We start from the raw sequence: 15,363 nt of genomic DNA, 5'->3' as shown, positions 1-15,363 counted from the left end.
GTGTGTTGCAGTAGTGGAACTTGTGACAACAACGAAGAAATTTAATTTCAATAAGGATATTGTTAATCTTTGCCATGCACTTCAGATAGTGAATTTTACTGCTATTTTAATGGTGGGTCTTCTTCAAGGCTACCAACAAAACTGTACACAAGTACTCTTTATAAGTTTTGAATGATTGCTAGCTCATATAGGCCATGAAGAAATGCTTGTAAACTATTCCTGAGAAGTGGGTCTATTACACACTTCTCAAATATCATTGATCTTCAGGATTTTGGATCACATCTGAGAACTCAGGTATGGGAGAAGAGTTGCAGACATGGATATTAATGGTCACTGCTAGAGCTCCTGCAAATATAGCAGCGATCAAGTACTGGGGAAAAAGAGATGAAACGCTGATCCTTCCCATCAATGACAGTATCAGCTTTACTTTGGATCCAGACCATCTGTCAGCCACAACCACTGTAGCAGTTAGCTCATCATTCACATCTCATAGAATGTGGCCCAATGACAAGGAGGTCTCCCTTGGAGGGGAGAGATATCAGAATTGTCTGAGGGAAATCAGAAGCAGGGGAAATGATGTAGTGGACGAGAAGAAGGGAATTGTTATCAGGAAAGAGGATTGGCAGAGGCTTCACTTCCCAACTGCAGTTGGCTTGGCTTCTTCTGCTGCTGGATTCGCTTGTCTAGTTTATGGCATTCCATTCATTCAGGACTTCTGATTTTTTTCAGGACTTCAGATCAGCAAGGACTTAAATCAGATGCAAATCACCGACCTTGGCTTATTTTCTGTGGAAATCATCTTCTAAAATCGCTATCAATGTGCCATTAATAATACCTAGGAGGCTTACATAATTTTGTTTCTAAAGCTTAAATAAACTTGTATTACTAGTTCTGACTTACTATATATATGAAATTTTTTTGTACAGTGATTTGTTATATTTTTTTTTTGCTCTTTGATGTACATATATTACATAACTTATGAGTTATATCATTACAGGGACAAATATCTCAGATAATAAATCAATACAGTGACAGATTCTCACACTAGCTGATATTAGAATTAAACAACATAAGAACCTCTAATGAGACCCTGAAACCCTGTATGCATTATCGTCGAGTTTTCAGCAATAAGATAAGTAACCTTCTTAACAGACTTAACAGATCCGAGAGTTTGAACTGGCTCTAATACCAAATGCAAGGACTGAAGTTAAGATTCAACTAGATGGACAAATATTTTTTTTTGTAAAATTCTATCTGGTTAATTCTATCAAATTAAATGCAATTGCGTACTTGATTCTCCCATTTGGTGTCAATCCATGTTGCCCCGAGTTTACCAAACCAACCGATTCCTCCTTGCCTATTTGGGATCAACCTCTGTGGTTCCCAGATCTAGTGGACTTCAAAATGGAAGTCCACTGGCCCCCATGCCCAAAACTCGAAGAACAGCTAAAAATTCCCAATTTTCAGTTCAAAATCGAGCCCCGGCTCATCCCTCAAATAGATTGATTTTCTATCACCATTCTTTGTATTTTCTCCTCTCTGCACCATATTCCAAAGGTGAAAGCAATCCTCTGTTTTCCCAAAAACTGATTTTTCCTCCCCCTACTTCTCCTTTCCATTTTTTTTATATAGGGAAGGTTTCTTCCCTCCGAAGAAACCCCACCTTCCTTTCCTCCAATCAATCCTAAGATTTAACCTTATCCATTAAGATATTTTTACTTGAGTTAGTCATTATTCATTAAATGAGGTTTTAACTTTATCATCTCAACCGACTTCGAGAAGAGTATTTTCTTTTAAGTACCTTATCATGAATTGTCCAAAAATTTATGAAGTAAAATAAATCTTGTCCTTTGTAATAATAATTATTTATTATTTAAATAAAATAAATTAATATATTTTATTGTACTACTTAATAAATTAAATATGGTATTAATTAATACTTTTAAAAACTAATTCATTTTTTTACATAGACATTTATATAATTAAATTAGTATGTATACTAGTGCAATGCTTGTGATGCATGTGTATGTAGCTATCATACACACATCTCGTAAGCATGCTAATAATCAGTAACTCAAGTTGGGTCACTATATTTTTGAGTTGGTGATTATGTTGCAGCAGCCACTGCCAAGTGGCCCTCATTAGATGGGATACCATGGAATCGTTTGGCTTGTAGATGTTTTATATTCAACTAACATCTCTTAGAGACCTTTCAAGTTTCTACCTAGATATGTAAAATGGTATCTGTAGCACTAAGATATTTTGTGCAATTCAATTCTCTCTTTCAATGTGCCTGTCCCATATTCTTGTCTGATATTTTGTGCAATTCAATTCTCTTTTTCTTTGTGCCTGTATCATATGATCTACTATTTCTTAGGACACAAGCTCTATGTGCTCTCCACAATCAAGGATGATCTCACAAACTCGTGAACTATCTTGTCTCACAAACCTTGTGTACAAAACTTATGATTTCTTGTGCCTTCGTCCTCCTCTTTATAGACCCAATTCGAGCATGCAAGGGGCCTAACTCAATTTAGAAACTCGAGTTTTGATTGACGATTTAATTGAGAATCCAATTGAGTCTATCTCCAATCAACACTTGGAGTATTAACTTGTTCTCCCTTCAATCAAGACTGAAGACTAACTCGCTCTAACTGGACTTGTAATTGCCACCTCGTTCTGTAGTCAAACTGGTGAAGACTCCACTTAACTGAAACACCAACTCTATGCATGCCATCTTGATGATTATTCTAGTAAACTGGAAATAAACTCATCCTAACTGAAGTCTAACTCATGATCTTGCACTCATACTGAGAGAAAGAAAAATCAGGTCTTCACTGGCTGAGGCACAAGCCATAATACCTTTACTTGCTACATTTTCAACAAAATAATTGATTTGATGCCTAAGATCTATGTGCCTTTGTGCTGTTATTGTAGATCAATTTGCATTTGTAGTTGCAGAGACTTCAAGATTGTTACACACTGTTGAAATTTGTAATGTCCATTCCTAAATTATTTTGGAACAGGATTAATCTCTACACTTTGAGGCCAATTTTGGAGGTGATGGTGCCCATTCGATTTTATTAGGAAGCTAGACTTAGTAGAAGTTATTTCAGTGTGGTTAAGTTATACGTGGGGGCCACCCACACTAGGAGAATACACATTCCCTAGTTCTATTTGCATGGAGGGGAAATCGATGGTTGAGTGAGGGACCCATGATGGAGGGAAAATGGAGGGAAAAGTGCTCCATGAAATCTATATAAGGAAGACAACTCTCCTCATTTCATCATCTTTTGACATATTGAACTCAATCTTAGTTGCTCGAGCTGCTTAGCCCGGTTACTATGTTGTTTAGCAACATGAATGTCTCTGAGCGGAGATCTCAACCATTGCTTCGATGGACTTCGAGTGCCAGCCCTAAGAGGGAGTTCTTCTTCATCTTAGTTTGTAGTAGCAACAGAGAGATGAGTTACAACAACTGTAGTCGAGTTCCAACAACAGGGGAAGTAACAACAAGGAGGTCAAGTTATAGCCGCAGGGAAAGGAGCAGCAGGAGGGCTGAGTTACAATAGCAGGAAATTAGCAGCAAGGAGGCTGAGTTCCAGTTGTAGGGAGAGTAGCAGCAACGTAGAACAGGGAGAATAGTAGCAACATAGAGCATGGATAGTAACAACAATGCAAAACAGGGAGAGTAACAACAACACAGGGACTGCACAACCATCGAAGTGAGATTTGTTGGGGTAACATTATCCCGGGAATTTAGAGTTGGGGAGCTTGGAGATCATTTGGAGGGTCATTTGAGGAGGATTGCTGGACCTGGGAGTGCATAGATTGATAGGACCAGTGACAACAACAAAATTTGTATTTGGTGTTAGTTTTTGGTAGCATCGGAAGTGCTCTAGCCTTGAAAATTGTTGGAGAGGCTAAGGCACATGAGTTATAAAGAACTTATAAACCGTTTGGTGAAATTCCACCCGGATTGTATTTTTATTAAAATAATTAATATTTTTAATGGAGTTCCTAAGTCTAAACCTAGAGAAATTAAATGTTAATGGGTATTAATCAAAATATGGGTGAGAATGATCTAGAAGGCGGATCAAGTCATGTTTTAATCTTCGCTGTTGATTAGTGACTTAATCTCGGCCATTGAAGACTCAACAGGAAAAGTATGAAATGGAGGCTTGGGGTTCATTTGGAAACACACATAGAGAGATTGAGGAAATTGATTTTCTGAGGTGAGAAGTTCTCAGGAGGAAAATCGATTGGGGAGATCTTGATGTTGAGGGGCAAAGAGAATCTGGGAGGTTGACTTTCCGGAAAATACAGAACAAAGAGGGGGAGAGAGCTTGCAGAGAGACAACGCAGTAGCCAGGAGAGCTGACGCCAGTGTTTTACAACTCGGACTCGGACTCGGACTCGGCCGAGGATCGACTCCGACTCGGACTCCGACTCGGTAATGACTCGGCCGGCTCGATTTCAATGACTCGGTCGTTGTAAAAAATACATTAAATATTTATTTTTTTTATAAAAAAACATAATTTTAAATATTTTAAACATAATTTTAAAGATTTTCATTCATGTTTCCAAACACACAGTGGGTGAAGACAGTTTTGGAATTTATTGAAGGTGCTTGGCCCTTTCTTCTAGACCACATATGTATTATGAAGTATCTGTGGCTCCATTGAAGCTACCTGGAACTATAATCTTGAGCAGTCACATAAAATGCTTGAATCTCCATGTTCATTGCACATGCTAAGTATGAGTTCTGTTGAGGTTATGACAATGTTTGCATTAACAGTTTTGTTGGTGACACTGACTCTTCATCCTACAGCAGCATGTAAAAGTTGACATGTCAAAGAAGCAGCATAGCATGCCACAGGTATCCATTGAGATAACTGTAGAAATAAGTTTCAACCGCTTGAGAGGAAGAATCACATCAAACTGAAACTTCTGACATGGAAACTATTGAGTTCTTTTGTTGTAACAGGAGATTTTTTCTTGCAGAAACCAAATTCTGGCCCGATGTATTTAACAAAAGGTATTACTGAACATACAAATGCATTTCTGGACCTTGACTGTGGTTATAAGAGATTGAAAATAAATAAGAAATAAATTGTGTAAACATGTGTACAAGAAGAGAAGTGGTCAGAGAAACAGGCAAAACACCAAGAAATAGCCCTACATCAAAAGGAATGGCTCAGGCATCTCTAACTTGGATACAGCTAAGTGTGATGAAATGAAGCGACGAAATCCAAAAATAAAGATATTGAAAAAAACATAGTATTAAACATCTGAAATCGAATTTCGAAGAAATATCCACAGATTCCACACGTAAGTACAGTCCCAACCCAAATTCAGTTAACCGGTATTAATGTTATATAAGTTCAAGGCTCAAGCACTGCTACAGGGATAATCTTAGCCCAAATGCTAGTTAGCACTAAACCGTCTTGACTCATAACACTTATATTGTGATTTGGGGAGTGACTCGGCCAGCTACCCGGCCGGGTTGACCGAGTCACATATGACTCGGCCGAGTCATTGGATGACTCGGCCGAGTCATATGTGACTCGGTCAACCGAACCGGGTAGCTGGCCGAGTCACTCCCCAGGCCTTTGACTCGGTTCGACTCGGCCGAGTCGGAGTCGATTCGGCCGTTTTGTAAAACAATGGCTGACGCAGAAAAGCTGCCTATCACATAGAATCCAGAACTGCTGGAACAACTGAAACTGCCAGAATTGCCGGTACTGCTGGAACAACTGAAACTGCTGGGAATTGTCGAAACTGTCGGGAACTACCAAAACAACCGGGAGAGTTGACGCAGAAGCAACGCAGTAGCGGGGAGAGCTGACGCGAAAGCAACACAGTAGTTGCGAGAGCTGACACAGAAAAGCTGTTTGTCACACAGAATCCGGAACAGTCGGAACTACCGGAATTGTCGGAACAGCCAGGAGAGCTGATGCAGAAGGCAAAGAAGGTGACGCAGGGCTAACACAGAGCCAACACAAAATTAGCCGGGTTTAGCCAGTCTTGTGGCAGATCAGCCGAATTCTGCTGGGTAAAATGAGGTAAAACTCGCTCAGATTTTCCTCCAGTATTTCTCTATAAAGGATTGCTATATGAGCACCCTAAATTTGTATTCAGATATTTCTCCTGCATAATAATAAACCCTCAGAGCTGCTGCACCGGTTTTCCCGCTTTGGGTTTTTCCAGGGACTTTTGTTTCCAAAAATAAGTGTCCTATGTATCTTGTTCTTTGCTCTGTTTTCTGTTTCATGAGATCAAATATTTAATTAGTGTAGGTTGCAGAAGTAATTTGCTTCAGTATTCAGAAGAATAACTTGATGAATATTTCAAATCAAGTAGGTGATGTAGATTAAGATTCGCTGCAGTAAGGCTTCCTTCAGAGTGTAGGAATTTTCACATGGTATCAGAGCATTGACTTTGAAACAGGAAGAGCAGATCTAGTGCTGAGCAGTGAGGTTGAAAGCTGCACTTGGCAACAATTTGAATCCCCTTAAAGGGATTGCGCAGTCCTTGCCAGGAAGCAAATCCGAGGAAATCTCTCTCTGAGTGAGACTATAAAGAGGTACGATTTCCAGTTCGTGAGTTTGCAGAGGTAGTGATGCAGAGCCTTAGCACAGTGCTTGAAGGGCGCAGTTTTTGCCGTGGCAGAAATCCGCTGGAAAAGAATGAAGACATGTAGAAGGGGAATTTTCTCCTAAGACAACTTTCTGCCAAAAAGTTCGAATTTCTCACTTACTGAGCAACTGAGCAATGCTAAGTAGTGACTAGAGGAGTCAGTTCGACAGTTGGGTGAAATGGCATTGCATGGGCTCAGAGAGCAGGATAGGTTGGACGGAACCTCCAACTATGTCATATGGAAGACCAGAATCTTAGCTGTTCAGGAGGAATATGATCTCGAGGCCTATGTCAGAAGTGTTGTAGCTGTTCCTGCTGACAACGATCAAAAGAAGAAGTACAAGGCCGAGCAAGGGAAGGTAAAGAGGATCATTCTTGATGGAGTTCGACATCATGTGGTCTCACATTTGCAGGGCAAGGATACAACCTGGGAGATGTGGGAAGCCTTGTCGTCTCTGTATGAAGGCTCTTCTGAACAACAAAAGATGTATTTAGAGTAGAAGTTGCAACGGACATTGATGCAGAAAGGAGAAGGGTTGAACCTCCATTTTCAGCATCTTCAGGATAATAGAGACCAACTTGCTGCAGTGGGGTCCACTCCTCATCCAACTGTGATGGTGAGGATAGCCCTAAATGGAGTCTCTGATGAATGGCAAGTTTTTGTCTAGAGCATATTGGGCAGAGAAAAACTACCTTCATGGGAGGAGATGTGGGCGACTCTTCAACAAGAGGAGTCAAGGAGGGACCTCGTGAAGGTCAACCTCAATGGCAGCAGTGGGAGTGGCACAAAGACGAAGGAGGAGGAGGAGAACGCAACTCTAGCTTCGAAGGGACAATAGAAGTCGAAGCCAAAGAAGGACATTTTGAAGTTGAAATGTTTAAGTTGTGGCGATATGGGCCACTATGCATCCCAATGTCCTTTGAAGAAAAAGGATAAGGATGAGAAACATGATTCTTAGGCTGCTTCAGCAAATATTGACGAGGAGGAGTTTGCCATGAGTGCCCACGCATCTCCAGGAGGGAGATGGGGCGATATTGAGCTGTAGTCGGGAGGATTACATGTGGGAAGGATCCTTGAGGAGTCCACCTCTTGGATCAATTCCTTGTTATGGGAGCCCGAGATTCAGTAGTAGCGAGATGGACATAGTGTCAGATGATGCATTGGGTTGGTTGGAGAGATAAATGCAGTACCCTGAGACTAGAGACTGATCAACGCAGAGCAAGGTTGGCAGCAGTGCAAAAGATTCTGAGGGTTAGAGACTAGTAGCAGTTAGATTTCAACATTCACATGGTATTATGCTAAACACAATTAAGTTCAACTAATTTAGGATGTTTTTCAGTTGCTTCTCTCAACAACTTAGTTGTAGTACGGATGCAATGTTAGCAGTGGCCGTGCTACCAGCATAACAGATGCAACGTTTGAGAGGGAGCTGTAGTACAAATGCAATAGTGGCAGTGGTAGTGTCATGGGCAACAGTACAATAACAACAATAGCACAGTGTTGGTGGCAACAACAATGTAGAAAGGAGATGCTTCAGAAACAGAGCAGCATGCAGGTGGACATTGTTGCTAGAGCACTTTTCTCGCTAAGAGGGAGTGTTAGTTTTTGGTAGCATCGAAAGTGCTCTAGTGTTGAAAATTGGTGGAGAGGCTAAGGCATATTCGTTCTAAAGAACCCACAAACCGTTTGGTGAAATTCCACCCGGATTGTATTTTATTAAAATAATTAATATTTTTAATGGAGTTCCTAAGTCTAAACTTAGAGAAATTAAAAGATTAATGGGTATTAATCAAAATATGGGTGAGAATGATCTAGAAGGCGGATCAAGTGATGTTTTAATCTTAGCCGTTGATTAGAGATTTAATCTCGGCTGTTGAAGACTCAACAGGAAAAGAATAAAATGGAGGCTTGGGGTTTATTTGGAAACACACATAGAGAGATTGAGGAAATTGATTTTCTGAGGTGAGAAGTTCTCAGGAGGAAAATCGATTGGGGAGATCTTGATGCTGAGGGGCAAAGAGAATCCGGGAGGATGACTTTCCGGAAAATACAGAACAAAGAGGGGGAGAGAGCTTGCAGAGAGACAACACAGTAGCCAGGAGAGCTGATGCAGAAAAGCTGCCTATCACATAGAATCCAGAACTGCCAGAACAATTGAAACTGTCGGGAATTGCCGGAACTATTGGAATAACTGAAACTGCCGGGAACTGTCGGAATCGCCAGAACAATCGGGAGAGATGATGTAGAAGTAGTGGAGTAGCCAAGAGAGTTGATGCAAAAAAGCTACCTATCACGCAGAATCCGGAACAACCAGAACTGTCGGGAATTGTCGGGAGCGTTGACGTAGAGGGCAGAGAAGGTGACGTAGGGCTGACACAGAGCCAACACTGAAATAGTTGGGGTTAGCCTGTCTTGTGCCGGATCAGTTGGAATTATGCCGGGTGAAGTGAGGTAAAACTCACTCAGATTTTCTGCCAGTATTTTCTCTGTAAGGGATTGCTATATGAGCATCCTAAATTTGTATTCAAATATTTCTCTTGCATAATAATAAACCCTCAGAGCTGCTGCACTGGTTTTCCCGCATTGGGTTTTTCCGGGGACTATTGTGTCAAAAAATAAGTGTGTCCTATGTATCTTGTTCTTTGCATTGTTTTTTGTTTCATGAGATCAAATATCTAATTAGTATAGGTTGCAGAAGTAATTTGCTTTAGTACTCAAAAGAATAACTTGATGAATATTTAAAATCAAGTAGGTGAAGTAGATTCAGATTTGCTGTGGTAGGGGTTCCTTTAGAGTGTAGGAATTTTCACATTTGGAGGAGAGCCAAGCTGTGAAGGGCCAATTTTTGAATGTTGGAACCAAGGGAAACCCTTTCTGGGTTTTTTTTGGGTTTTTGGCAAGTACGCTCCTAATTTTATAAAATTTTCTGGGCAGATCTGAGGGGTCAAACAGGGGTTCCAACTCAGCCAACAACTAAAGGAGCCAAGGGAATTTGGGCCAAAATTCCGAGGTCAACATTTGGCCAATCCCTTCATGGGTTATTTTGGGTTTCTTGCATCGAGGCTGGGATTAATTTCCCAAAATTTTCTGAGCAACATGGAGGCTCTAATAGCAAATCATTTCAGGGAGCATTACCTTTCTAGGTAGTAACCGTGCAACTCTTGGGCCGGATTACCATACGATTTGAGGAGGGTGTTCCATTGTTCATTTTGGGCTTTTTCTAGCTTGCCTAGAGCAAGCCAAGGTGCATACATTCTAGCACCTTGTTGTACACATCTTCCCATTTAATAAAATAAGTAGACAACACAGTTTGGTTGCCAATTTTGTGGTCTGATGGTCTGATTTAATTTTAAGGTGTTGTTTTTATTGTCTGCTTTGCATAGCACTATTTTTTTCTAGTTTGGAACATTACAAAATTTTGGTATTTTGTAAATTCTCAATATCTAGGTTTGGATTTAGGCATCTTTTTCTTGTTCTTAATCTTGCCAGTGATTTGGGCACACGCAACAAATTCAAATCCATTTTTTTCCAAAAAATCTTGAGTCAGCATGGTGGAATTTGGGGGCATCGTGGCTCTAATTGGTATCACCTTTCGATTCTTTATTCAGATCATAGTTTGTGAGGCTTATTCAATCTGGTGGGTGCTCAGATAAGGTTTCATCAATGGATTGATTGTTGTTCATAGCCTTGTGGCTCAGTCCTTCCCTCATAGCAAATAGGATACATGAAAGATATATTTGTACCCGGATTTTGCGTAGATCATATTTTTGGGAGTGTTCTCTCCATTGGATCCTGCAAGTGATTGCAGCAACCATTGGGGAGTGGACACATTGTGAGTTGACTCACTAATATTGTCTTTACACAACTGGGACACAAACTTGTCAAAGGATTTCATCATTGACAAAATGCGTTGGAGATATTGGAACATAGGATCTGTTGCCTCCATTGATACTGCTCTTAAACCAATAAAAAATACAAGGATTTTTTGGAGCTAGCATAAGAGGGAGCATATGTTTCCCCTCTATTGGTTGACAATAATATTGCCCTTTGTTGTTTAAGAATTTGTGCTGCCAGCGATTTGAGTCTTGGTTCTTCGAAGGCTATGATGCTTCTAGACGGCTTTGAAATCTATTAATCAGGTATTTTGCACCAACCAATTACTCATTTCTCAGCACAAGAATGACTGCAATTCACATTGACTCAACCGTGTCAAGATCACACACGAACATAGATTAAACGAAGTGGAACCATTGAAATGAGTGATGTAGAGCATTGTGTTTGCTAATGATAGTATTTATGTGTGACATGTTGTGCTTTCGTAATCACCCGATCCATTTGTCACACTGTCGAACACTAACAGAGCGTTAAAGTGCAAATTCTTATTGTGTCCTACCACCATTGTTTCCAAGTCTTTGGATGAGAATAGGACATCAAGGGTAATGACCAATCAATGTCTTGTGTGTGAAAATTTCAGCATTCCATGCATTTTTGTTAGCGAACTTTTCCTTGATTGTCTTCTTACGATGAATTTCAAGCACAATTACTTTGTTGGTTATATTTCAACAATAATTTTTAGAAAGACGAAAGGTGTGATTTTGATTGCTAATTGTAGAAGGCTTTATTTGGCAAACCATTGTATGATAGTCTTTTTGTTTCCAAGATTAATTGCGCTAAGAGACACTCTCTGGCCTAGTATCTTAGAGATGTTGTAACATAAGCCTAGTATCTTAGAGATGTTGTAACGTAATGTCCTGTAAACATTTTTACTTGGCCAAAATAAAATAAAAATAAAAATAACCTTATATGAAACATTTTTACTTGGTCGAAATAAAATAAAAATAAAAATAACCCTACTTTAAAATAAAAATAACTTTAAACTAAAATAATAAGGTAAACTTGACTTGGTCAAGTTACCAGTGGTTTTTGCGTTGCAGGTTTATGAGAACCCATGGTATTCATGTGGAATATAGCCCCTATTTAAGGAGGAAATTAAACCAACCTAGATCCAACTTAACTCTGGATCTACCAAGGGCTTAGAGGGATCAAATCTCCTGAGATGCAAACCTCTTTTAGAGTGAAAAGAGATTTGATCCCTCTCAACGCTTGGTAGATCTAAAGTTAAGATGGATCTAGGCTAGTGATATGATAGTTTTTATTTTGTTGAAGCTTTGTCAAAATATTGTGAAGATGATTTTTTTTGAAAGAGAAGGAAAGAAGGTGAATGCTTTCTCAATTAAAAAGAAGAATCATTCTTCATTAAAAAGGCGAAGAAATGACCAATTGAGAGCTTTATGTATTACTTCAACTAATAAGAATATTCTTTTTGTAGTGTAAAACTAAAGATTTTAAAAATTTGAAAAAGGGATGTTAGGAATTCAACGAAAAGAGAACATGGAGAACAACCCAATCCAGTAATAGGTGAAGAATAAATTGATCATACACCAATTATCACCACAAAGTGAATGAGATTGACAACTAGAAATGTCACCTCACAAAGTAGCACCTTTAGATTAAAGTCCAAAAGGTTGGTACTAGGCTATGGGAAACTAATAGGGAGATTGATCTTACCTCATGAACCCTCATCTCACTTTAGGTTAGCTCTTCTCTAATTCAAGGGTGGGCTTCCCTAAGGTAGGATTGCTAAATGTTAGATTTCCATCGAACCTAGCACTCAACGTTTACTTCCTAGCATAAAATTTACTGAATAAGCACATAGTTAGTTTCCTAACAAATTCAGCGAAAGCAAATATAACGATCTCAATCACAATGATACAAACAGAGTTCTGCCCAACAAGTTTTTCATTAACAAATCCAAACCTACATGGTCTCTTGTCCTGGGATAATATTGCATCTGAGAAAATACAAAATACAATAACCTGCATATGGTCCAATATATTTACCCTAGATCATTGCTCGATCTTCTCTGTAGATCTAGATCTCTAGCCTCTGCGCTCCCTCAGACCCAACACACTACTCACTGAGATGCCTCTCTCAATCTTGTGGCATTGTTGTGTGTCTTTCCCAACTCCCTAGCCCTGCTTTTGTCACTTTAAATTGAGCTAAATCCCCAACCCTAATCTCCGGAGTGATTGATGACAAAGATTAGATCTCACTACAGTTGAGATCAACGATTGACATTAAAACATATTCACTAAAGTAATTTACTTTACTTTTCCTAAGTCTCTTTAGCTCAATAAGCCAACATAATAATATGTGTTTTTTCTTAGGTTAGTCTAAGGTAAGTTATATCAGCAACTTGCTCACACTAAAGCAAGTGTTCTGACGAGAATGTGGGTGATTTCTAGATGGCTAGACACAAGGTTTGTGCAGAAGTACCTTCCCAAGCAAAAAGAATCAACACTCCCTCTTAGCGAGGGAGGTACAACTAGAAAACTTCTCCGCAACCTGCTTTGAAATCTACTTTGAAGACCTGTTTCTCCCAACCGTGCTCCTGTGAAGCTGCGCTTGAGCATCCATCAGTGTTAGCTCATACCTACTTGTTCTGATCGATCTAGAAGAGGTTCCCTGCCTATCTTCCTGATTAGAAAACTGCGTCACTGGTCTCAATTCAATCTTCAGAGCCTCCAACTCATTCTTTGTCACTAACATTGTTCCTCGATCCAAGATCCTCTTGGATCTACCTACAGGCTGACCTTGCAAGCTGAACAACTTCCTGACACCAAGCCTTATTGCTGTGTCCTGGGTAACTCCCTCTGAACGTATGAATACTTGTCCTTTCTGGAGCACAACATCATACCCTTTGTCCTCCAGAGCTGAAACTGATAGCAAGTTCGTCTTCAACTTTGGGACATACAACACCTCTGGCACCTCCATCAATTCTCATGGTTCTAGCTGGAATAACACTGTTCTCTCGTTATAAATTTATTTAATATTACAATAGATGGATCTACCTCACATGGCAGGATGTACACTGGTTTTGTATAAGTCAGCTTTCAACGAGGAGCAACACAATGCAGATATTCAATAAGACAACATATAGAAAGGAACTCATTCAAAATTGCCATAATGTCTTGGGATAACACTCCTTTATGGACCTTGTCACACTTGAAAATGGTCGGGATTGATGAGTAGATCTGTGATAGGGCCACAATTATACTCCCATAGGAGTTCATTTAGTTATTTAGTTTTAATTCTTATAATTACAACTTTGAGTTAGGCTATGGCTTTAGGTTAAATTTAACTTCCTTAGGCTCTTATGTATTCACTTGTTTTATGTTTAGATGTAATAACTTCCAAGTTCCAGTCCTACTGATTGTTCTAAATTTTCAGTGGCTCAAGCATAATGTATTTTTGCCTTTCATTTTTTAATTGAACTGGTATTGAATAAAAATTCAACATCAATATGCTTTTGCTATGTAGCTTTAGAAATTGTGGTTTTCTGACTAACAACTCATTAATAGCATTATTCTGTTGACGATTGCTTTACAGGATGCACAGAATGGAGTTGCAACATTGGCTTTATTTCATTTATTCCCTGATCTGCCATTATATCAAATTGTTGCAGAACCTTATCGATCCCTGTGTCTAAAGTGGCGTGCCAATGGTCAGTGATAATCTGCATGCAAAAATATGTCTCTTTTATTTATGCTTCTTTGCTTTTGTTTTATGTAAATTTTCAGATTTTGATGTATCCTGTAGCTATTTTATTTACACATTTCAGTTAGAAGATTAAAAAAAGCAAGATTGTTATCACATTAATTTTTTTTTTTCACTTGATATGCATGCAGCAGGTGAAGAAACAACTAAGCAAGAAGATAGTGAAGATGCTCGTAGGGCAGTTTTTGTCAAGTCATTAGTGAATGCTGCTGATGCATCTCATTCAAATCCCAAGGATGGGAGGGGGGAAGGATTTGATCATGAAGAAGTTACTGATAGGTCCAATGAAACAAATTTGGCTTTTGGTTCAAACACACTAAGAGAGGAGAGTAAGTTGTTATCTGTAATATAGGTTTGCATGTGACATAATTTGGAGTAAAATGATGTTTTTTCTAGGTCTATCAAAAATAGTTTTTTCATCTTTCTGATTTGGAACAATTTTGGTGTTAAGATATGGCTTATTGCTGATTAAAAGTTAAAACAGAACAATTGCGAATCTATCTATTTGTCTGATATCTACATAGATACATTGCCAGTAGAAAAGCAAGGGAATGGCCATGTGATGCCCATCTACTAAGGGATACTGCATCTTATGACCTTCAACCAGTGTTGTAAATATTGTAAAAATAATGATAAAATTGCCACACAACTTAGTCATAAGGACATTGTCGTTAGAGAAATTACTGTTAACATTGTCATCAAGAGTACTGTAGACATACTGTCATCTAGGTTAACTGTTGTCACTGTCATATCAAGGTCACAGTCATGTCAAGCTCACTATCATAGGAAAGTTCAAGATCACTGCCATGTCAAGGACAGTGTCATATCAAATATCACTGTCATTGCCATGCATTAAGGTCACTGCCATATTAAATATCACTGTCACTATCGTTCATCAAAGTCACTGTTATGCAACAAGGTTATTGTCATAGTCATACATCAAAGTCACAACAGGTTCACTGTCACATGGATTACAATCATGCCTCCAAGTCATAGATCACTGTCATAACTTACTGTCATATAGGTCACTGCCATCATACTATCATTCTCCACTGTCATAGGCACACATGTCATAGTAACAAAAGAACAAGGGTTATGAACAAGGA

The 15,363-nt window shown here is 39.1% G+C and overlaps 1 protein-coding gene across 4 annotated transcripts in view; it reads left to right on the top strand.

Moving 5' to 3' along the window:
- The window catches only part of LOC149179480 (RNA helicase family protein), a 450,824-nt gene that overhangs the window by 80,458 nt on the left and 355,003 nt on the right, over nt 1-15,363 (top strand). For 3 of the 4 annotated variants that reach the window (XR_016258287.1, XM_089420680.1, XM_089420678.1), the window contains exons 9-10: nt 14,090-14,204; nt 14,389-14,586. Coding sequence is in view for 3 of the 4 variants with exons in the window: in XM_089420680.1 (XP_089276806.1) it covers nt 14,090-14,204; nt 14,389-14,586 (313 nt within the window). In the remaining variant the exon portion in view is untranslated. The remainder of the gene's footprint in view (nt 1-14,089; nt 14,205-14,388; nt 14,587-15,363) is intronic. The other variant, XM_089420679.1, reaches the window with a different exon arrangement.

The sequence above is a fragment of the Pinus tabuliformis genome, chromosome 4_1 (assembly GCF_031772625.1).
Source record: "Pinus tabuliformis cultivar Carrire ecotype Pingquan chromosome 4_1, CPIR1, whole genome shotgun sequence".
Lineage (NCBI taxonomy): Eukaryota > Viridiplantae > Streptophyta > Pinopsida > Pinales > Pinaceae > Pinus > Pinus tabuliformis.
Note: the sequence above shows the minus strand (reverse complement) of the source record. Positions and strands in the feature narration are given on the sequence as shown.